We start from the raw sequence: 24,657 nt of genomic DNA on the forward strand, positions 1-24,657 counted from the left end.
AAACCGGTTTCGGCTATATATCTATTCTTATATGAGTATCACCTTCCTGACCCTTCTCTCTCCCTCATTCCACATCCATGCATGCATTGTGTATCTGTCAGGAGCGGGTGCTGTGGCTGGAGACAGGTATACAATTGTGAGCAGGATGGACACTGCTCTTGCTCTGATGGGCCTGCCATTCTTCTGGAAGTAGACAGGCAGTGGATGAGTAAAGAGACAAACCAAAAAGGTGGCTTCAGGTAGTGGTGAGCGATATGGAAAACCAAAGAAGGTTGTGTGATAAAAGAGTGACGGTTGGGTTTTATAGAGGGGGCTACTTTATATTGGGATTCTAGAAAAGACCTCCCTGAGGGGTAACGTTTGAGGTCAAAATTGGAAGTCAAACATTCAGAGTTTGGGGTAGGTGGTGCCAAGCAGAAGGGTGAAGATGAAACTGATGCACACAGGAGGGCAACAAAGAAACATACAGAAAGACAGAGGCAAAACCCTGGTGAAAACGTGCCTGAATTTCACTTAGCTCCGGGCTTTGCAGTCATTGAGCCGTTACTTTCCCTTTGATATTGTTTAAGTCTATTTGAACTGAGGGCTCTGTTGTTAACAACCTATCGTGTCCACAATTGTATTGTCTCCCTCATTAGACTGTAAGCCCCAGGAGGGTAGGCAGAGGATATGTTTAGTTCAAATTTATAAGCAGGCAGCTCTTTAAATACTTTCATGTTATTTGATTGATTTTTTAGAGAGACGAAGCGGGGAGGAGGAGAGGGAGAGAGATAGAGATGTTTCTCTGTAGCCTCCTGTCCTGACTGAGGGTGAAACCTGCCATATTTTGGTATGCAAGATGATGCTATAAACAACTGAGCCGCACGGGCTAGGGCCAAGCAGGCAGTTTTTATACGCAACTTTTACTGACCAAGTTTAAGAATCAAGGGATTTCAGCCCTAGTCAGTTTGGTCCAGTGGATAGAGTGTCAGCCTGTGGACCAAGGGGTCCCGGGTTCAATTCTGGTCAAGAGCACATACCTTGTTGCGGGCTCCTCCCCGGCCCAGGCCCTGGTCAGTTGCGTGCAGAAGGCAACTAATCAATGTGTTTCTCTCACATCAACATTTCTCTCTGTCTTTCCCTCTCCCTTCCACTCTCTTTAAAAGATCCATGGAGAATATCCTCGGTGAGGATTAACAAAACAAAAATAAAAACACCAAAAACAAAATCTAGAGATTTCAAAAAGAGATCCAGACTGTTTGAGCTCCTTAGACTATTGGAAGGCTTGGCACATTCAGACTAGGATTCCTGCATGGCAACTGGGGCGGAGCTGCGAGCCAGCAGCCCTCTTTAGATGTCTGTTCTGAAGAAGAAACTGACGCCCAGAGAGTGCCCCTGAGAGGATCACTAAGCTTCAGAAAATTTTTTCTTACAGGCTGCATTCTTGGCTCATTTGCAGTACGTGTCTGCCCCCTACAGGCAACTGAGTTTGTGTGCCCCTTGGGCATATAATAGGCCCAGCACCAGAAATGAATGAATGAATGAATGAACGAACGCATAAATTTATACCCCTCCCCCAATCTTTAATACCGTACCCAGCACATAGTGTCAAATATTTCCATTTCTTTTTTAAAGAAACAAATTGCATTAGATTGCTTTTATATTGTGTGTATCTCAATCTAAACAAATATTGACACGTAGTATTTATTTCTGATGTGCCCTTTATTTTCTGCCTTAACTAGGCAAATTGACTTCAGGGTCCACAAAATCAGGGTTCTCCCTAAAACCAACCCTTTACTTTTTCAGTCCAGCAGAGGGCAACAGCAATGCTGACTAGAACAGCAGTTACAGGTGGAGTACATTCAAGGTCTCTAGTCATGCTGAACCTAGGAGTCAAATTCAGGATGGGGCCACATTTTTCGCTTGTTGTTTAATATTTTCAATAGGTAATGCACTTACATGGTTAAAAAATAAAATAAGATAGCATGTGGTAAAAATTCCCTCCTACCCCTCTCTCCCTGTACTACCCTTCTCTTACTAAGCTCCTCCATGGTACAACTGTTATTTTCCTCTTGCATGCTCCTCCAGAGATTTTTATGCACATGCAAACAAATGTAAACATCTCCTCCACTTTATCCAAAAGGCAGTGACAACAGGAGGTGTTCTCAATATACTGTTCTGTACCTTGCTTTCCTTTGTTCATGCTGTATCTTGTAGAACGTTCCGTATCAATACATAGCGAGGGCGCTCGCTCTCTCTCTCTCTCTCTCTCTCTCTCTCTTTCCTCTCTCTCTATCATAGTTTTTAATGGCATACTTGCAATATTTTCCGTTTATCCAGCTCCCCTACTGATGGGCATTCTGGTTATTCCTAATCTGCTACTAGAAATAAAGCTCAGTGCATAACACTGAATATATTTTGTGATTTTTGCTAACTTGCTAACTCTCAGTCCTGCTTTAATTTGCATTTCTGTTATTAGGGGTTGATACTGAGCATCATTTTGCTTTTACACTTTACACATGAAGTAATATGATTTTTTTCCTTTGAAGACGTTTATTTTTTTATTCTCACCCAAGGATACGTTTTTGCTTTGAGAGAGGAAGAGATATATATAGAGAAATATCAATTGGTTGCCTCCCATACTCACCCTGACTAGGATTGAACCCACAATTTAGGTAGATGCTCTGATTGGGAATCAAACCTGTAACCTTTCGGTGTATGGGATAACATCCAACCAGCTGAGTCACACGGGCTAGGGCAAGACTTTTTAAATATTTGAATATATCCACCTTTTGTTATAACTCTTGAATTTTGGTCATGGTGTTACTGGCTGGGACCTTGGTTCCTCAAAGGAAATATTTTAAGGTCAATGAAAATGAAAGTAAAACGAAGTCGGGTTTACTGAAAATACACTGCAAAGAGGAGCTGCCACTCTAGAGAGACAATGGCTGGGCTGCTTTCACTCCCTGGGCAGTCAGAGAAAGGGGGCCTTGGAGACAGGGGGTTAGCTCAGGACGAGCTGCCGCTACTCATTGCTCCCCTGGTTGCAAGTCTCATGGGGTCCCTTAGGGGTTGAGGGACACGTGCCTATGGGGGAATGGCATGGCATGCTCCTTGGAGGGAGAGCTCACGCTGGGTCCTTTGTCCAAGTATTTATATCTCTCTTACAGGTGGAATCTTAGGGGAGGTCTCAGGGGAGGGCCTCAGTAGACTATCCACCAGCTTTTCAGATGTGCTCTTTCAGGGCCTGGCCTCCACTGATTAGCCGGTGCCAGGGCAGAGGGTCATTAGTCAATGTAGCTGGTCCTGAGGCAACCACAGAGTCGCTGGTCTGGTTTTGCTGCTTTTCTGGGCCTAGACCTGAAATACAACTGAGGCTTAGATGTTATCTTTAGGGGGGAAAAGTGTGGGGGGTTGGGGAAGGATCTAAACCACCTGACCAGATATATGAAAGGTCAGGGGTCCAAACTGCATAACTGGTGAAATGCTAGGGGAGGATGGGTTATTGGCTGGTCCTGAACCTGCCCGCCGGCGGTCTGCCGGCTGCTGGGCCACCTATGGAGAGGCCGTCTGAAGGCAAAGTTGGTCCAACTCCTGTTCAGGACCCCAGGGCAGGTCCCACCCCAGGGGCTCAAGTCTAACTTCCTACCTAACAATGCTTAGAGTTTTCCCATTCCAGACTTACAATGGGAGCTCTCCTTGTTTCCTTCTGCAACTTTCTGGTTTCAATTATTTGCACTTAAATTTTTGATCCATTTGGAATTTACCAGGATCGCTGGTGTGATGTACAGATTCATTTTTGTTTTTCTTTCCAGTGGCCAATTGTTTGATTACCTTTATCAGGGAGTAAGGTAGGAACTGCTTTGGGCGGCATCCAATTGGAATTTTTGTTGTCTTTTGTTTATAGAGTAGGGGTTCAGAACAAGTCACCCCAAGATAGGCCTCTGTGGTGTGCAGATTATTTTGAGCTGAAGGCAATTGTAGCCTCGGGTTCAAGAAAAACTCCTACCCATCCCTTAACTACCTAGAACCGTGGTCAGCAAATTGCGGCTCGCGAGCCACATGAGGCTCTTTGGCCCCTTGAATGTGGCTCTTCTACAAAACACCATGGCCTGGGAGAGTCTATTTTGAAGAAGTGGTGTTAGAAGAAGTTTAAGTTTTAAAAAAATTGGCTCTCAAAAGAAATTTCAGTTGCTGTAATGTTGATATTTGGCTCTGTTGACTAATGAGTTTGCTGGTCCTAGAAGAACTTGAATTAAGGTCCTTGACCACAATAAGTCATTATCAGACATGACCTCTCTGACCTATCTAGAGGGCAGGACAAACTCTATTCGTCAAGCATCTGCTCTTCTTCTCATCCTGCAATAATCCTTTGAAGCCTCTTACCTCACCCCTAGCTCAGAATGTCTTATATACCCAGGATTCCCTTTCTGTCTCTGAACCTCTCATGTATGTAGGGTCCCCATGCTTATATACTAGTATGTATTACATTTGGTTATTTTCTCTTGCTAAGCTGTCCGATGCTCATCTGATTACTAGGTCAGCCAGAGGAACCTTTAAGGTGGAAGAGTGTTTGGTCCTCCCTCACAAACAGCAACATCTGTTCCTACTTTCCTGGAAATGTGGCCCCATTCACCCATTGGGGTCCTGAACAGGAGTTGGACCAACTTTGCCTTCAGACGGCCTCTCCATGGGGGGCCCAGCAGCCGGCAGACCGCCGGCGGGCAGGTTCAGAACCAGCCGGTAATCTATCCTCCCCTAGCATTTCACCAGTGATGCAGTTTGGACCCCTGACCTTTCATATCTCTGGTCAGGCGGTTTAGATCCCCCCCACTTCCCCCCCCTAAAGATAACATCTAAGCCTCAGTTGTATTTCAGCTCTAGGCCCAGAAAAGCAGCAAAACCATTAATTGCTTTATTGATTTATTATTATTGTTGTATGCCACTGAGAATTTTATTATTCCCTGACCTTTTGGGAATGACCTTTGATTGAATAGCTAATATATTTGTTTGCACATATAATTTCAATTAACGATAAATAAACCTACAATGTGTAGTGCTTGTATTATTCTACTAGAGATCCAATGCACGAAATTCGTGCAAGGGGCTCAGTCTTCGCAGCCCCGCCTGCCTCGAAAGGCCCTACCCCTGCTTTGTTCAGAAGGTCGTCTGGACAGTTGTTCCGCTGTTTGGTCTAACAAGCACATTAGCGCTTTGTCATATAGGATTCCAGGAAAGTAATCTCAGAGTTTTTGAGGCTTGCCCAAAGATCCAGTTAGAAAGTGACAGCGCTGGGTGCAGTGGGACAGACTGGTCTCCAGGGTCCAGCCCTCTTACCTGCCTTGAGTGTAACTGGTCTTTGTGGGAAGGACTGGATGAGGAAATGAGGAAGACAGAATGAATGAGTCAGCTCTTGTACACTGAGAAACCCAAAGGGGGAGATAAGACCTGAATGCAAATAACCAGAACACAAAGTAAACAGTGATCCCACCAACAGTTTTGGAAGCAGTCCACTTTCTATCGCCTCCTATTTAAAATGCTTAATTCCTTCCAATTCCTCCCCACCTAGAAACCTCGGAGCCAAACATTGGGGTGGGGTTGGGGCTGTCTCCTTTGGTTTGATGCATTAAGTCATCCACTAAGAGGTCCCCTGTGGCGTTGTGGAGCTCGGCAGCTGGGGGCGGGAAAGGGGGGAAGGAAAAGAGGGGGGGGGAGGAAGAGGAGGGAAGTCGAAGGGAAGGGAGGGGAGGAGGAATAGAGGTGGAGGAGGAAGAAAGAGCTGGGGGTGGGGATAAAGAGAGGAAAGGAGGGGAGAGGAGGAGGTTGTAAAGAGAAGAGGGAGGGAATAGGTAGAGGGAAGAGGAGAGGAGGAGGAGGGAATAAGAGGAGAGGGAATGAGAAAGAAGGAAAGGGAGAGAGAAAAGGAGGAGGTCGGAGAGGAGGAAAAAAGCCCCTTCTTCAGCCCCCACTGAGGAGTTGCGCAACCCGCCCGAGCTGAGATTGGTTGCCAAGGAGTAACTATGCCCCGCCCCTGAGGCCCAACGGCCAATGAATATGGGGGGCGTGGCGGCCGCGGCCTGGGCCGCCAATGGTCGCAGGGGACCTGGGCGGGGCAGCCGGGGGGGCGGGGCGGCGCGGCCTGAGTCCAGACGCGTTCCTGGTTGCATTTGCACCCGCCGAGGCGCTGGGAGTTCGGAGCTCGCCCCTCCGCGTTGCATTCGCCGCCGCCGCCGCCGCCCGCCGCCCCCCGCCGCCGTCTCTCGCCAGCTTCCTGCGCATCCCATTTCCGCCCCGATCACTGAAGCCGGGCCGGGACGCGCGCGGTCTCTCTGGGCAGAGTGTTCCCCCCGCCCTGCGGCTCCGCAGTGATGGCCACCAAGATCGACAAAGAGGCTTGCCGGGAGGCGTACAACCTGGTCCGCGACGACGGCTCGGCCGTCATCTGGTGAGGAGCTTTCCATTGCTCGGCAGGCCCCGCTCCCCGAGCTCGCTCGCGGTGGGCCTGGTGCACGGAGCCGTCTTCCAGATGATGGGACGGAGTGAGGGTCATCCTGTGCCGCCTTCCGCAGCCTTAGCCCGGGACGGCGTGGAGAGCCGGCGCTGGCTTCCCCCCAGCCTGAGCATCTTATAGATGGTCCTGCGGGAAGCCCGGCAGGCACCGTGCGGCTTCCAACGCTGACGTGTATGTGTGTGTTTTTTCTTCTCCCAATCCAAAGGGTGACTTTTAAATATGACGGCTCCACTATCGTCCCCGGCGAGCAGGGAGCGGAATATCAGGACTTCATCCAACAGTGCACAGGTAGGAGACGCGCCTTTTGGGGGGCAATTACTGATCTCTTGGGAAATTGTATCGATGGCTGCGAAGGAGAGGCGAGAGGCCAACCTGGGAGAGCCTGTGGCCACCTCGGGTGCCTCCCGGCGCTGGAGGAACCAGGTTTGAGCGTTTTAAAACCTCCAAGAGCCTTCTCCCCTCTGGCCATTCAGAGCAACCGGAGTGACCTCCTGGCTTCCTGGGCGCGCAGTACCCTCTCCAGCCAGCACAGCTCCTTTGCTCCGTGCGGATCACTGGTTTTCCACAGCCAACTCCCTGGGGTCCCAATGCCAGTGTTCATCCCTCTCTCTCTCATCTTCCCCTTTGATGGGTCAGTGAGCCAAAATAAAGACAGCCCTGGAGCTCACTGAGCGAGAAACAAACTCTCCACTGCACCATCCTTTCAGCCACATTCAGTGTCGGTGTGCGGGCTATTTATGTGTGTATTTTTTAAAAATTTTTTACTGGGAGAACACAGCCACACAGAAAGCCCCCTACGACTCGATTTGCATGAAGTTGTCGAAGAGGCAAAGCTCATCTGTGGTGTGAGAAGTCAGAGTCGCGGCTACATTTGGGGACGGCTTGAGATCGCCGCTCACAGGGAGGCCGGGATGAGGGTGGGAAGTTCCTGTATTTCAATCTGGGGAGCGGTGGTTACCGTGGGTGCACAGATGTCAGCAATCGTTAAGCAAAATGCGATGTTTAAACTTAGTGCACGTCCCCAGTGTGTTAGATCATTAAAAACCTGGCGTGTGGGACCAGAAACCCTCAATGGAGGCAAAGGCGCCGCGTTACTGGTGCCAGGACTCTGTAGATGAGTTGAAAGTGGGCTCCCTGGTCTGCCTCTAGCTTGAAAACAGATACATTCAGACAAAGAGCATGCAGCCTGAAGGTTAGGGCGGAGACTCCCAGTCAGCCTGGTGGGTGGGTTTGAATCCCCAAGTGGCCACTGCTTAGCAGTAAGGTTTGGGGCAAATTAACCTCCCAGGGCCTTGATTTCCTCACCTGTAATCTTGGGGGGCTGTTGGGAGTATAAGTGAGTCAGTGGGTGCCACGTGCTCAGGACCGCGCCCATGCTCACTGCCTGGTCACTTGTGAAATAAATGCACAAACTGTGCGAAGCATCATGGGACTGCTCCTTCCCTTCATCAAACGATATTTAGTCTATTTAAAATAGTATTTTTGAAGTGTGTGCCTTGGGCTGCGAAGTACTAGGGTTTGTGCTTTAAAAAAAATATTTTTCCAAAGAAAATGTCTCCCTGAGAGCTGCCTCTGGATAGTTACTCGTTGCTTTTGTAAAGGATTGGTTTGAAATACTGGGTACATAAAATGCTACAACAATTCAGATTTCCTAAGGCGCACTCTTCTAGAGAGTGAGTGGGGTCAGGATCTGGGCTCAGAAGCCCTGTCTCAACCACTTCCATCCTTCCACCACAGTGGCGGATGCTTTTGCAAGTAGAATAAGTGCAAACGCTTGACTTTTCTCCCGATTTGGTGCCCAACGAGGAGACTCAGCAGTATTTTTTTGTCTTGCCGCCTCTGAGACTTCTGTCTCACAGGCCAGCTTCCCTCGTCCTGAACTTGGGGCCAGTCAGTAAGCAGCTTCTTTCCTCCTGCTGGCCATCCATCACGACCCCGAACCCCTTCAACCCCCCATCAGACAGTTCCCCCTCTGAAGCTATTGTTCATTCCACCGAGTAGGAGAAAATGACCTGGGGCAGACAGACCATCCGGTCCATAGATTCCTAACACATGCTCCGGGCCCTTGGGCCTGCAAAGCTGGAAGGACTTGCTCCGGTCAGAGAACACTTCCTTCCTCCCTTGGGCTTTGTGGGTTTTTCTGCTCTGACCCTTCCCCCAAGCACAGGCCTGGGAGTGGGGAGTGTCTGGCTGGGGAGCTAAAAATGCTTTCCCTGCAGCTTGTTGATCTTATGAATGGACCACGGGATCCGAGAGCTCCCGTCTGCTTGGGCTGGACGTCTGCCTTCCTTCCCTGTCCATCTGTTGGACAAATGGAAAAGCGCGTTATGGGTTGCTGTGTCTGCTCTTGCTCCTCTCTCAGAAGCTTGTTCCTTCCCACTGCTCTGTCCTCCTAACCCAGGGTCCAAAGGATCGGAACGCCAACCAGCAACTTTATACATCAGTCCCTGCACTTGGCGTGCCTTGTCTTTGTTCTGAGATTGTTCTCCTGCCGCAGATGGGTACACAAAGCCCAGAGAGGTTAAGTGACTTGCTTGAGATCACACAGCTAAACGAGCTCCAAGGCCCATGCTCTGGGTCTCTTCACTCTAAGGAAGTGGTCTAGGTTCTCCTCTCCAAGCCTTGAGGCTTCTTCAGTGAGTGGCCCAGCAGGTTCTGATGGGAGGTTGTGGGGTTGATCGCAGTTACAGAACACACGTTCACCCTTTGCAGGATGCAGGGAGGGCACTTTGTGGTCCTAATTTCCAGCCAGGTGTCCTGACAGGCCTGAGGGTCCCTGTAGGACAGACTTCCTGTTTGCAAACATCTCACAAGGTGCACAGAGGCCTGGGAAGGCTGCAAAGCGCACCTGGTCTCCGCCTCCGTCACTCTGGGGCTGTAGGGAGGGGAGTGTGGGCTTCCTCCTGGGCTCTCTCTCCTCTCTGACAGTCCCTCCGGAGTCGTTATTTCTCTGAAACACCCTCCTTCTCCTTCTCTCGCCTCTCTGGCTACTATCTTCCTTCTCCTGCCCTTCCCTAGCATTTTTCAGAATGGAATCTGCCTATCCAACCTCCCGCTCTCTCATCTCTCCTTGGCCCCCGAACCTGGCCTCCTTGTCCACGGCAGCTGTTTTCTGGAAAGTTCTGCGTTCTTCTCTCCTGTTTCTTTCTGCTGGCAGGGTTTGGACCCTCTGGGGCCCTGCACTGGGTCTTCTGGTGCGTGGACACACCCGCCCCTCCTCCTTCACTCACCGTTCACCATCTCCACTCTTGCTTCCGCCTCATGCTTCAGTCTGTTTGTGGCCAGAGGTCTTTCAGGCGCAATGAGAGAAGCCCTGTGCAGATTGGCTTAAGCAAAAAAAAATTGGTCTGTAGCAAGTCCAGGGAAGTGCTTCTTCAGGTGGGGGTGCCCACACTCAAGCCCCCTTTCCTCCCAGCTCCGCCCTCCTCCTCTATCACCCTACCTGTGTCCAGAGAGGAGGCTCCCCTGAGTGATGGTAGGTGCCACCAGCTGCCCCAGCTTCCAGGCCATGGATAGAGCCATCCCGCTGGGAGGAGGGGGGGAGAGAGCCCCTTTGCCAATGATTTTGGAAGTCTCCAAACTCTCCTTAGCTTGGCTGGTTCATGTGCCCATCCTGAACCGATCCCTGGAACTGGCTGCCTACACCTGGGTCAGTGCCCAGCCCTGGAGTGGGTGAGGGCACCCCCACCCAACACCCAAACCAGGAGACAGAGTTCGGGAGGGTGGCTTCCTAAGGGAAGAGTGTGGGGGTTGGGGATGCATACTGACTCTAGAAGAGGGGCAAACCAAAAGCAATCCCTTGCCCCTTACCCTCACCCTTCTTTGCAAGAGTCTCAGCCTTTGCTCTTTCTTGTCTTACATTCATTCTACACTCCCCCATCCCCCAATTGCTAGATTAACTCTGCTCATTAACCTTCTGTGACTCCCCTCTGCCCATTGATAAAAGCACAGGCTGTCTAATTGGCATTCCAATCAGCTTGTCTCCACCCCATCTCCTGCCCAGCAGCTCCCCATGCCCTTCTGTGTGCACCTGCAGTCCACACGAACACTCTCGGTCTTCAGGACTTTGATTTTGGAGATTCTCTCCCGGTGGAATTCCCCTGTTAGTCTTCAGCACATCTAGGATTCAGCCACCCACCCAGGCTAGTGCTGGCCCTTTATTTCATCAGCCAGGACACCTGGGAATCAGAAACGCTCTAGATTCACATCCCAACTCTGCCTCTCACTTGCTGTGTGTCCGTGGACAAGGACATCCCTTACTCTGTGCCTCAGTTTTCTGATCTGTAAAATGGGGATCCTGATAGGCCCTCTTGCTGAGAGTGACTGGGAAGGCTACAAGTATTATGTCTAAAATGAGAGCACAGGCCCCCACTGCACATTGGCTATCGTTAATATTACTTTATATCACCGTTTTCACTTTTATAGCACTTATGATGACATTGTGCTTTCTGTTCTGCATGCTCCAGCTCAGGTCACAGTAAGCCCTCAATCCCGGGTTAGCTCACAGTAGGTGCTTGGCACTAGGCTGGCATGCAGTAGGCATCAGGCTCTATGTGGGCACACATTAGACCTTTGACCCAAGTTCCATGTGCAGCATGGTAAGAGATGGTTAGCACTGTCACCAGAAGTTTTGGCTGCACTGGACGGTCTGAGTTCCAATCCTTGCCAGTCACGTGAGCTGGAGCAGGTGAGGTAGCCACCTGGTCATCCTTCTGCCATCATGTGGTCATTAGGAGGAGTAAGGAGGGAAGTCTGTGGTACCTAGAACATAGTAAGTGCTCCATAAATGCTAATTACTATGGTTCTCTTGCTGGTGGAATGTGGTCAGTGTTGAAGTAGTGTATGTGCTCTGAGAGCACCAGAAAGGTGGGAGGTCTGAGCTGCTGGGTGGTCTCTGTTTCCCCTGACGGAGCCACTGAACTAGGAGAAGCCAGGGCTCCGCTGACAGGTCACAGGAAAGGAGCCATTTTTCATACTGACTGGACTCGACTTCTCTGTTCAAAGCAGAAAGGGCTTATGGATCACCTACCAGTACATGTGATGAGGCAGTGGCATGGGCTCTCTATGAAATCTCGTTCTGTTTTCCTACCTGACATGTTATATCTGTTTGTTTTTTTTTAAATATATTTTTATTGATTTCAGAGAGGAAGGGAGAGGGAAAGAGAGACAGAAACATCAATGATGAGAATCATTGATTGGCTGCCTCCTGCATACCTCACACTGAGGATCGAGCCCACAACCTGGGCATGTGCCCTGACCAGAAATTGAACCATGACCTCCTGGTTCATAGGTTGATGCTCAACCACTGAGCCATGCCAGCCAAGTTGTAATACCTGTTTCTTGTAGAATATTCAGAAACCATGAGTAAGTAAAAAGAAGAGAATAAAAATCAGATATAATTATTATGCAGAAATTTATTCATTCATTTGTTGATTCCTTCATTCATTGTCTCCTTCCTACTTTTCCCCTCCATTTCTATCTCCCTCCCTCCAGTGGACATGACCAGCTATTCTGTAGGGTCCCGAGAATAAAGATAGAAGCAAAGAAGGTCCCTGCCCTCATGACGCTGATTGCCCTGTCATTGCCCTGCCTTTAAAGTGGCTGCATAATGTCCCCTCATATAAATGTAACCTTGTTTAATCATTCCTTTATGGATGGACCACAGAGTTCTCAGTTGTAAGCAGTTTTATTTTGGAAAGAATCCAGGCATCTGGGAATGAATCCAGTTTTCTGTTGGTGCAAATTTTAGAGCCGATTGGTTATAAGCATTAATGGTGGAACTAGGGTGTCTTGCCTTGACTTGTACCCTTGCTGTGTGACCTTAGGCAAATCTCCCAGATTCTCTGTTTCTGCATTTGTAAGACGGGGATGATGATTGCGCATAACGTCCAAAGATATTGTAAAGATAAATTGACATGATACATATAAAACTTGCAGGGCAATGCTTGCTATCAAGTCAGTGCTCAGTGAATGTGGCTAATATAGCACCTTGTTAGAAGGTGTTGTACATTAATGAACAAGTTGAAATAAACTCGACATGTGGTGTGGTTACCAGAAAAGGTGCATTCATAGGGTGCAATGCCAGCATGAAGCTTGATTTGGTTCTAATACTTGCCAGTCATGTGATCTGGAGCAGGTGAGTTACATGCACTGTGATGTTGGCTGGGAATGGATGATATTCCCATGATGCTCTGGTAAGCCTAGAGTGTTCAGCTTAAAATGTCACTCAGAGAGAGATGTAGGGTTTTATGTTTTTGTCTGCTCAGCATTCCATTCTTTGGTGGAACTTCTCCCTCCTATTTGCAATAATACTGCTTAGCTGATGTAGTTTCAGTGTGGCTGACTCCACCCTCCCCCTCCCCTAGGGAGGGTACATCAGAGTAAGCTATCCCATCTGTTAATTAATTGGGTCAGGGTTGGGCCCACGTGACTCAAGTCAAGCCAATCAGATTCACCTTTGAGACTTTGGATAGAGTTGTTGGGAAATAATCCCTTTGTCTTTCTCTGGGGTTAAGATGTGTAAGCATAATAAAAGCTTGGCACTTGCAGGAGAGAGAACCTCAGGAATAGAGCCAGAGATAGGGAGTGGAAACCACATGACGTGGCTTAAACTCTTGGATCCAGCCATTTGAATTATTTTTTGAGCCAATTGAATTTTTTCTTTAAGTCACCTTGGCTGAGTTCTTTATCATTTCCATCTAAAAACGTCCTGGCCATAGTCCCTAGGGTAGGCAGGTCATAACAGGCCAAGAGAGGAGAATCCAGGCTGGTTAAGGAATTCAAAACCTCTCGTGTGAGAATTGATGGAGGAAATTGGGCATATTCAGCCTGGAGGAGGGACATCTCAGGGACATGAATGTTGTCTTCAGATGTCTGCAGAACTGTCATTTGGAAGATAGGAACTTCTTCAGCCCCATGTGGTAGAGGAGGAGCAAGTAGTAGAAATTTCAGGGATGATTTTTGGGTTCGTGTGAAGAAGAACTGTCCTCAAGTTAGGATGGCTGTCACTGGAGGTAGTGAGACCCCATCGTGGCAGTTATATCAGGAGAAGTTACTTGGTCACTTGACATAGATGTTTAAGACAGGGATGGAAAGCCCTGGCCTGCCTATCAAAGAGTTGTAGGTTTGATTCTGGTCAAGGACACGTATCTGGGTTGCAGGTTTGATCCCTGGCCCTGACCAGGCCTCATGCAGGAGGCAACCAATCAATGTGTCTCTCTTACGTTGATGATTCTCTCTCTCTCTCTCTCTCACTGTCTCTCTCTCTCTCTCTCTCTCTCTCTCTCTCTCTCTCTCTCTCTCTCCCTCCCTTCCTCCCTCTCTTTCTTCTTCCATCCTTCCTCCCCCCTTTCTCTTTCTCTCTCCCTCGTATTCCTCCCTCTCTCTCCTTCCCTCCCTCCCTCTCTCCTTTCACTTCTACCTAAAAGCAATGAAAAAATACCCTTGGTGAGGATTAAGAAGAAAAAAAAAAAAAAAGGAAGGAGTTGAAAGAGGCCCTCCTTGACTGTGCATGTTCCTCTCTCTCACAGCCCCTCCTCTGGTGATTTACATCAAGAAGAGTGACAAAGTGCATTAATGTGGGCCTGGTCAATTCCCCTCTAGCAGGGGGCCAGCCTTTCATGGTACTAAGAGTGGCACTGGGATGATTCCTAAGGAAATGGGGATGTGTTTACTGTTAACGAAAAAACCTATTCATCCTGGCACTTGTTAAAGAGTGGTAAGGCAGACTTTATTCAGGGGCACTGTTGTGATGGGTGTAGGGGGCCACTGCAATGAGATTTCACAGTAGGGGAGAAAAATTGGGCTTACCTCTGAATACAACAAGGAGAAATTGTCTTGTGAGTCTAAGGGAATATGCAGTCAAAGGAAGCTTTAAATCTCTGGCAGTGCTCTGGACATTGTAAACTGCTAAACTGCCTGTCAGGTAAGCATTTAACAGACATTCACTGAGCACTGGCTTTGTTCCAGGAACAATGTTGGGTTATGATTTCTCAGTAGAACTCCAGAGGGCTAGAAGCCGTTGCCTTCGGAGTGTTTTGCAACCTTCAGTCTCCATGCCTCCTCTCCCCACACATCTGTTACCGGAAGTCCAGAGCCACATGGTGTGGTTTGTGTCATCGAGTGCATGGGCGACGGCAGCTCTCCTTTAGGTTGCCTCTTGGTGATGTCTGTGCTTGCTTCTGAGTTTGTGGCCACATGTCCCATGAGGAAGGTTGCTAGATGTCTATCTTCCTGGTAAGTAGGTGTCCCTTGTTCAGAAAAAGTGTTCAATTAATTGAAATTGAATTGTTTGATCCTTGAAGTTCGTTAGGAGTTAACAGACTTTTTGGAAAATTGCTTGTGGGTCGTTTAGATATTATGTCCACCTACTTGCCTCCCTTCCTTTCTTTATCGCATTATATTCTGACGGACCCTGACACCCAGAGCGTGGAACCCCATGCATAAGTCTTTGGTTATCTTCCGGTTGCCAAATTTAGTGGCAGCTTCTTTATCTTTACTCCACTTTACCCTCCTTAAGCATTTATCAGTGACCTTTAGATATCATTTCCTTCCCTCTGTTTCTGCCCTGCAGTGCTCCCTGCACACTCCCTCTGTTCTCTCATTTCTGTTCTCACTTCCGCCTGCCGGTTCTCCTTTCCCCTGCTGCCCCCCAAGTGTAGGTGTTTCCTGGGGCTCCACCCTTGTTCGTGGTGTTCCCTTTTCCAGGACGTTTGTTGAGTGTCTGTTGTGTGTCTAGCTCTCAGTATGGACACTAAGTTGGGCACTTTCCCTGTGCAGTCCAGGCCAGAGGTGCTTTCTAAATAAACTATGCACCAGGCTGCATCAGTTCCTCACCCCATAAGGACCCGTTTGTAATTTTTGCCCATAAGGCCCACATGCATAGAGGTGACATGACGGCCCTTACGGCGGGATACTGTTAGACAAAATGGCTTCTGGTGCTTGATGGGACCAATGCTGTCTTAAGAAGCAAGTTTCTTGTAGTGACTTCCAGGTCATCCCAGGAGGGGTGGGCTTTGGAATATGGAGCTCTTAACAAGCATGTGTCCGTGGGCTACAAGCCATCTGTGTTCCTGGAGGCTATATATATATATATATATATATATATATATATATATATATATATAATTTCAAGCCCTCATTCCCTTTTGGGTGCAGTCATCCACCAACTTGCCCAAGTCGTCTCCAAGTTCCTTTAATAAACTCTTCGGTCGAATTCTGGAGTTGTCACTCTCTTTCTTTGGTCCCTTGGCCTTGTTCTCCTTTGAAGCTCTATTCCAGGACACCTGGGGAAATTTTACGGACAGATGGTCATCAGCTAACGTTCCTCCCAAAAGACATGTTCCCAACACAAGGATTCAGACCTCATGGATGTCCTAATGCCAGGTGCTAAAGGGAGCTTTGCATATATTATCTCATCTTAAATTTTCCTCATCCCTGAGGGATATCATGGAAAAGGACAATGACACCTGTAAGTAGGAGTTATTCCCATTTTACTGATGAGGAATTATGGTGTCCCTGGAGTCAAAGTGACTTGCTTGAGATGGCAGCACAGTGCAGTGGGAAAACTGCACTTTGAAACCAGATCTGTATCCGAGGTTCCCAGCTGCCCCCTGCACTGTGCTGCCCTCCCCTCCCCATTTCTTACGACTTGTGGGCAGTGTTCCTGCCCTGTCCGCATCCATTTTGCTTTCCGGGAGGACTTCTATATGTCCCTCAAGGCCCATCGTAACTATGTCCTCTGCTAGATGCCTTTGTGATGCCACCTCATTGTGCAGCCAATTGTTGCCTGCTTGTCCGTTCTTTTCTTTCTCCCCCCCCCCCCCCAATGTATTTTTATTGATTTCTGAGAGGAAGGGGGAGGGAGGGAGAGATAGAAACATCAACGATGAGAGAGAATCATTGGTCGGCTGCATCCTGCATGCTGCCCACAGGGGACCGAGCCCACAACCCCGGGCATGTGCCCTTGACCAGAACCAAACCCTGCACCCTCAGTCCACAGGTTGAAGCTCTATCCACTGAGCCAAACCCGATAGGGCTTGTCTGTTTCTTTAATTCCATGGTGTGGTCCTGGAGAGAGGGATTTTGGCCCTCTGGTGGCAGCATCCTCCGTGGAGAAGCCCCACTCCTCATGGTTAGCCCGTCCCAATCTCTTTTTCTCAGTGGGTGTGTTGCTCCCTGGTGCGGGCCCAAGTCATGGGCTGCAACACTTATAATTCCCCAAGTTATGTGCCATGAACATTCCTGTATCTGTCATCTGTCTTCCTGCTAGAGTCGGCTCCTAGGGGAGGGGCAGAATCCAGGTCTGTTTGTTTTTTTTGCTCTGCTGTCAGCACCTAGAACAGCACCTGGCATCCTCCCCAGATGCTGAATCTATGAATGAACATAGATGAGTGAATGCCAGTCCCCTGATGCATGCAGGAGGCTCTCTGGCTGATGCCCCCTCACTAGCCTTTGGCCCAGGTCTCCTGCCCAGAGCCACTGCATGGCTACCTTCCTCACCGATTTAATTTTATATGTTTGGCGTTTCAGCTTTAGCTCAGTGGCCACAGCAGGGAGTGGTCCCCAGAGGCCTGTGTCTGAAGGTAGGGCAGGTACTTCAGCATTTTGTATTTTATTTCATCAGTGCATTTTCAAATTCACCTGCTTTAGATCCTGTTTCAGTTCTGGACTTTGTTTATGGTCATCTATCTCGTGTTTTTTTTTCTTGCACACGTATTCTTATTTTATTGTGTGTGCATCTGTGTAAGCTTCTCTGCCAATAATAGGTAATCATAATACTTTAAAAAATAATGGTGAGCACTGCACCTCTTATGTGCCAGGCATTGTATGAGTTTCCTATGGCTGCTGTAACAAATTTTCACGAACTTAAAACAACATAATTTTATCATCTACAGTTCGGGAGGTCAGAAGCCCCCAATCAGTCTCACTGGGATAAAATCAAGGTGCCAGCAGGGCTGGTTCCGAGGAGAAAATCCATATCCTTGCCTTTTTCAACTTCTAGAGACACCCACGCCCCTCAGATCATGGCTCCTTCCTCATGCAATGGCAGGTTGGGTTCTTCTCACAATGCTTTCTTTCTGGTTCTGATTCTCCTGCCTCCCTCTTCTCCCTTTGGGGATGCTTGTGGGTCTGCCTAGATCAGTGGTTGGCAAACTGCGGCTTTCGAGCAATATGTGGCTCATGAGCTGCGGTTTGCTGCTCTGTTGACTAATGAGTTTGTTGACCATTGGCCTAGATCATCCAGCATCATTTCTGCATGTTGAGGTCCTTACCTTAGTTATATTTGCAAAGTCCCTCTTGCATTGCCAGCTCACATAGTTACAGGCTCCGGAGGATGCAGACAGCTCTGAGGCCACTGTTTTGCCAGCCATGGTCATCTAATCATGATTTCATTTCATCTATGACCTAGTCGGGTAGACCCTGTTGTTATTCCCAATTCATAGATGGGAAAATTGAGGCCCAGAGCTGTGAAAGCATAGGCCCAGGGCTGCACAGGGGCTGAGTTGTGTCCAGTGCCTGCAATCCTGACATCCTGCTGCTTTTTGAGACTTACAGCTGGAATTCTTTTGAAACAAGGAGAGAAGACCATAGTCAAGCTCCTTTTCCCCTCTGTTTTCAGTTTTATTGAGAGATAATTGACATACATCATTGTAGAACTATAAGGTGGACAGCATAATGGCTTAATTTTCATATACAGGGGTGGGCAAAGGTAGGTTTGCATGCAGGTTATGATTTTAATCATACAAGAATAAACTGTGTTTGGCGCACTCACAACTGGAAATCTAATTTTGTCCTCTCCTGTGAAATGCTTACCATGATAGGTTCCGTTAGCATTCATCGTTTGATATAGACACGATAACCAGAAAAGGAAAAAGCATTTCTCCTTGTGATGAGAACTGTTAGAGTCTGCCCTCCGAACACCTTGCCTCAAGCTCTTCCTTGATCCCTAAGGAACAACCCTCAGGCCAGGGCCTCTGGCTGGTGTCATATTTGTAGGAACACGCAGCTCAGAGGCAATTTTTCTGCCTTTGTTGAAGTGGAAAGCCTGTGATGGTCTCTGGGGAGTATCACTGTAATTCAAGCCTTTATCCTTCCCAGCATGAAATTCTGACTTCACTACTCTTGTCTGAAAGGGTGGCCCTTGGAGGTCATCTGATATGACCTATGAGCAGTTTTCTTCCCTTTTTTTGCTATACTTCTACCCTGACTATAGAATGGAGTATATTGTTCGTGGTTTGCAAATGAAGGAAGCTGCTGCCTCAGGCAGGCCAGGGGCCCTGTGGGTCACGCAGGGGCTTCTGGGGAGGAGTGTGAAGAGCCAGGCTCGTTGCAGCCCCTGTGTGAGCCCAGGCGGTCACAGCCCCTCTGGCCCTGCCCACAGAGGAGGGCCTGCGTTCACTCTGCAAGCTCTCGCAGCCCCGAACTGTGCCGCTTGCTCTGTTCCTGATTTGGCAAAGCCTACTGCACCTGATTCCAGAAAATAACTCACTTCCTTGATGATTTGTAATTATTCATTCATTCCACAAATTTAGATCGAGGACCTATTATGTGCCAGGAACTCTAGGTCCTGGGGAAGTTGAGTAAGTTAAGCCACAGAGTTTGCATTCTGTTGGAGTGGGACAGATAATAGACAAGATAGCAAGTGCTCGCTCAGAAGATGAGCAGCACCATGAAAAAGTAAAATGGGCTACAGATGGACTACAGGGAAGCCACCGTTAGCAAGGCTGGTCTGGAGAGAAAGGAGGTGACAGCAAGGAAAGACCTGAATGAGAAGGACCCAGGCCTGCAGGTATCTGGGTGAGGAGTTGGCCCTCAAACCATCTGTATATTTAAAAGCATAAGTGACCTGTTGACTGAATGACCAAATGACTGGTTGACTGGTTACTATGATGCACATTGACCACCAGGAGGCAGACACTCAGCGCAGGAGCTGCCCCCTGGTGATCAATGCACTCCCACAGTGGGAGCGCTGCTCAGCTGACCTATGGGTGCCAGATGTCCGGGCTCATGGCTGGTGAGTGTCGCTGCCACGTGAGCCTCTCCTGATCGAGACTGACTGGGTGCAAGCCAGCCATAGGCTCAGCGGGTCCTGGGATGAGTGGGAGCAGCAGGCAGGAGTGGAAGCTGGCTGGTTTTGGCCCAATCCCTGCAGGCCACGTCAAGGGACCGCACTGGTACATGAATTCGTGCACTGGGCCTCTAGTATAGATGATAATGGCATGGTGTCCAGAATTATATAAAGAGTTTTTATAGCTCAACAATAACAAGAAAACAACCCAATTAAAATATGAGCAAGGGATTTGAACGGACATTTCTCCAAAGAAGATGTACAAACGGCCAATGAACATATGAAAAGATGCTCACTATCGTGAGTAACAGGGAGATGCCAATCGATCCCCAATGAGATATCATGTCCCACATACCCGGAGGCTGTCATAGCAGGTGTGGGTGAGGATGTAGAGAATCGGAACCCTCTGGTGGAGATGGAAAGGGTACAGCTGATGTGGCAAGTCAGTTTCTGAAAAGGTTAAGCCTAACAATTCCACTCCTTAAATACACTCAAGAGGAATGAAAACACGTGCCCACATAAAAACTTGTTCATGAATGCTCATAGCAGCATTATTCATAATAGCCCAAAACTGGAAACCTCCCAAGTGACTATCAACTGATAAATGGATAGACAAAATGTGGCCTATCCACACACTGGAATATTACCCTATATAATAAAAGGGTAATATGCAAATTGACCCTAATGGCAGAACGACCGCTGGACCAGTCACTATGAGGCACACTGACCACCTCTTGGTCCCTTTCCCTGACCAGCAGGTTCCCATCGTCTGATGGCCACCCTTGGTGGAGGTGGGGCCCATGAGCGGGCGGGAACAGTCCCCGATGGTGAAGGGGAACTGGGGGTGGGCAGCTGGGGAAGATGGCCCTGATCGCAGGCCAGGCCTAGGGACTGTACCCGCACACGAATTTCATGCGTCAGGCCTCTAGTTCCGTTGTAAACAGGAATGAAACACTGATTCACCTGCAGCATGGACAGGCCTCAGAACCACTACGCTGAGTGAAAGAAGCCAGACATGAAAGGTCCCACATTGTCTGATTCTGTTTACTTGAAGTTTTCGGAAGAAGCAAATTCATGGAGGTAAAAGGCAGATTAATGGTTGCCAGGGGTGGGGACCTGATGAGGAGAGACAATGAATGGGTACAAGGTCTCCTTTTGGAGTAATGATGTGTCCTGGAGCTAGACAGGGGTGATGATTGCACAACCTTGTGCATATACTGCAGATGAGTGAATTGTACACATAAAGGGTACAACTCACAAAAGGGATGACTTTTATGGTATGTAAATAATCTCCTTTTGGTTATTCTTCACTCGATATTTTTTTTCCCCATTGATTTTTAGGGACAGTGGAAGAGAGAGGGAAATTGTGTGAGAAGCACATCAATTTGTTGCCTCTTGCAGGAGCCCTGACAAGGGTCCAGGATGGGGAGGAGCCTGCAACTGAGGACATGCCCTTGACCAGAATGGAACCTGGGACCCTTTGGTCTGCAGGCTGGCGTTCTATCCACTAAGCCAAACAAGCTAGGACAATAACCAATTTTTAAAATATAAAGAAGAGAGGAGGTGAGCAGGAGGACAGAAATTGAGAAGGCTCATGGTACCAGGTGTTCAGGGAGGCGGTGGGGTCGGGGAATGGGCAGGGCCCAGAGCATGGCGGGCCTCGCAGGCCACCGTGAGGACACAGCATGCATTTCATTCCCACCACTTCTAAGACCTTCTAGAATTTCACCTTGGTCCTTTTTGTGGCTGTTTCCTAGGTCAGCATTTTCAGTTTTGTCACTTTCCCCTCCATTTCAGACCCCTCGGCCTGTTCTCATTTCCCTCACTGCCTCCATTTGTTCCATAATGGTTACCATCGCCTTTGTCGTAATCACTGTCTAGCGTTTCTGTTTTAAATATATTTTTATTTATTTTAGAGAGGAAGGGAGAGGGAGAGTTAGGAACATCAATGATAAGAGATAATCATTGATCAGCCGCCTCTTGCACGCTCCACCCTGGAGTTTGAGCCTGCAATGTGGTAAACCGTGACCTCTGGTTCATAGGTTGATGCTCAACCGCTGAGCCATGTCGGCTGGGCTAGCTAGCGTTGTTTGCCACGTGCCTAGGTCTGAAGGCTTTACCCATCCACTAGTTCTGGTGAGGACTGCCACCCAGATGCAGTACCTTACCCTTGACTGTGTTTTCATCCTCCGATCCAGCCCTGCACGGAGCAGGTGCTGAAATGTCTTTCATTGCCGCAACCCCCTGCTTCCGAAATGAGGACTTAAAGAAAAACAGAGGTTCTGTCTTGGCTATTCGTGTGGGCTCCTAAGTGAGTTAATCAATAGAGCTAGATGAGTCAGCTGTAAATGTGCGGGCAAACTCAAGGGCTGGGAATGCGGTAACAGCCAGGGGGGTGGGAAGCTGTCTGTGCTTCACATACTTCCCCCACCACCCCTGGAGCGCTGAGTCAGGGGCGGAGAAGCATCTTCCAGCCCAGGGAACGGGATCAGAGAGGGAGAGGAGGGGGGGGGGGGGGGACTGGCACACAGACGATCTCTTGGCTGCTGAACTTAGAGTTGGCTTTGCTCCTCTGGGTATTGTACTTGGCCTTGTGAGCCAAAAGGTAATGCAGAACCCCGCACATTATGCAGGCGTCGCTAACCCTAGGGACACCCTGCTGTGGGTCTCCCCTCCCCATATGCTTTGTTAATGGGCAGGTTTGTCCAGACCAGTTACTTGTGACCTGTCCGTCCATATCAGCTCATCTCTGCAGGTCTGTTCATTCCTGCTCTCTGCGGGTGGAAGCCACAACTTTAAAAATCCAGGAAGGAGGTTGGTGTTATCCTTATAAAACAGCATTTCCCACTGAACTGAGGGACTGAGACGGGGCTACAGGAATTGGGGCATAGGCTCTTGATTCACTCAAGAAATGCTATGGAGCATGTCCCGTGGGTCAGGCACCATGTGGGCACTTGAGGTATCAGGGGAGATTCCTGGCCTCCTGAAGTAGGTGTGAGCGAGCTAGAGGAGCCTTTAATCTCATTTTAAACACTGTAATGATAAGCTAATGATATGGCCCTCTAGCCTGTGGTAAGGCAAAAATAGAAGGGCCGGTGGAAACAGGCATTTTGAACTTGCCCGCAGAAGCCGTTGCTTTTGTCCGTGGAGTTCTGTCAGAGCCTCACTCGGGTTGTTAACATGAATCCCCTTTGTCCCTTCCCTGGTAGCTGGATGAACTCCTCGTCATCCTTCAAATCCCACTTCAAACATCACCTCCTCCCTGAAGCCTGCCTTGATCAGCAACCCCAACAGAGCTCACTTCCTTCCTTTCTTTACGTCCTTATTCACCCTGTGATAACTCTCACGGCCACGGCTCTATAACTGCCTTGTGTTCACATACTTCCCCCACCCCCCAGGCTGGATTGTATGCTCTTTGAGCATAGGGATTGTCTTTTTCAGCAAAGCCTCTGGATCTCCGAGTGTTCATAAGTGTTTGGCAAATGACTACCTGACGGCAACAACAAAACTATGAAAAGCAGATGCAGGAATGCAGAGCAATGCACACCAGGGGCGTTCAGTGCTCAGGCAGCCAGCCCCTGGCTCCTCGGGCCCCGCTGTGTGTCTATGTAGGTGCCGTGATGTTGTACTCAGAGCCCCCAGGAACTGCCGCAGCCACGATCTCCAAGTCAGAGGTGGAGAGTCGGCTGTCACACGCTGACTTCCTTTTAAGGAAGTAAAAGTCATGGTTGTAAGGAAGGCCCGGGTGCTGTGTCATGAGGGGAAAACCACCGGCTCTCCTGATAATTTGGGTCTCCAGATCAGCCCATTCCCGGAGGGGCTTCCACAGAAGCAATCATCATTCCCCTCCTCCTCGGGCTCTCCTGTACTCCATTTCCTGGTGCTCTCTCTCCGGAGGCCAGACCAGGAGAGCTGGGTCACCCCACATGCAGCGAGGTGGTGGGGTAAACTGTGAGGAAGGAGTCACTGGGGAGGCCTCTGCTCTGAGGAACGGGTGGGACAGAGCAGCGAGCTGCACACACGGTGTGATCTCCGTGCGGACTGGTCTGCACACATGCGCACACCGAGTGTGGATCCCGGCAGAACCCCCGTCCTGCTCTCTGAGGAAGGAGCACACCGCCATGGACACAGGGCTTTGATTCCCGGGATGGGTTTTCTTAATTTTTTATCCTTCTTAAGGTTTCAGAAAACTTTTTTTTTTTTTTTAAGTGGGACAGGAGGGGTTGTACCCACCAGGGAGACCATAAAAGTCCCTTTGAAAAAGAGAGCGTGAACGAGATGGGGCTTTTCAATACCGATAGCTCTCCCTGCAAGGGAGGAGCCCGGCTTCTCTGACCCTCAGCCTTTCGCCTCCTGGTGGGGTGGGGTGGGGTGAGGGCGCCCGACCAGAACTCTGCGTCCTCTTGAGCCCCAGGGGACATTTTCTGTTCCTCCTGTCATTCAGTTGCTGCCTGGGCCCCCCCTGCAGCCTGCTGGGAGTGAGTGCTGGGGTGGCCACTGTCCAGCTGTCGCCTGGCCCTGGGTGGCAGGAGAATTCTTTCCGGTTCCCCTTCAGACCTCCTCTGGGGAGCTGGCTGGGTGGGAGCTGACAGCTCTGTGGTGTGGGGGTCATTTTCTCCTCACAGATCCTTGTTTGCATAACTTCTTAGGGAATCTGTCCAGGGCGGGGCCAGCCTCAGAGAGGCCAGCAGATGGTTATTGGGCACCTTCTAGGTGGGATATGACAGGAAGTAGACAAATGTGAGAGTAGGTGAAAAGATCAAAATGTTTACAGGGCTTACTTAGGCGGTGAGACCCTTATTTTTGCTTATTTATATCTCTAACTATTCTATACCCAGTATGTATTTTGTGTGTAACCAAAAAAAATTATCCCAAGTATTGGCAAAAGCGCGGGCCATTTGTACACTGTTTGGCCCGTGGCAGACCCTGTCTCGTCTGGGCGTGTCCTTCTCCAGCCAGGCTGGCTTTGGGGACAGACAGAGGGGAGACTAGGTCCCTGTGGATCCTGTGTGGGGGTCACGCTGGTGAGAATAACAGGGAGGATTAGGCAGAATCTGCCCCTCAGGGGTTCCCTGAGCCTCGGGAGCTGTCAAGTCTG

At 49.1% G+C, this 24,657-nt stretch overlaps 1 protein-coding gene across 1 annotated transcript in view; it reads left to right on the forward strand.

Moving 5' to 3' along the window:
* The first annotated feature begins 6,145 nt into the window (after positions 1–6,145).
* The window catches only part of COTL1 (coactosin like F-actin binding protein 1), a 39,129-nt gene continuing 20,617 nt past the window's right edge, over positions 6,146–24,657 (forward strand). Inside the window, exons 1-2 of the mRNA XM_036440709.2 lie at positions 6,146–6,424; positions 6,696–6,778. Coding sequence (XP_036296602.1) covers positions 6,348–6,424; positions 6,696–6,778 — 160 coding nt within the window. The 5' untranslated portion in view covers positions 6,146–6,347. The remainder of the gene's footprint in view (positions 6,425–6,695; positions 6,779–24,657) is intronic.

The sequence above is a fragment of the Pipistrellus kuhlii genome, unplaced genomic scaffold (genome assembly GCF_014108245.1).
Source record: "Pipistrellus kuhlii isolate mPipKuh1 unplaced genomic scaffold, mPipKuh1.p scaffold_m20_p_17, whole genome shotgun sequence".
In the NCBI taxonomy this organism is placed as follows: domain Eukaryota; kingdom Metazoa; phylum Chordata; class Mammalia; order Chiroptera; family Vespertilionidae; genus Pipistrellus; species Pipistrellus kuhlii.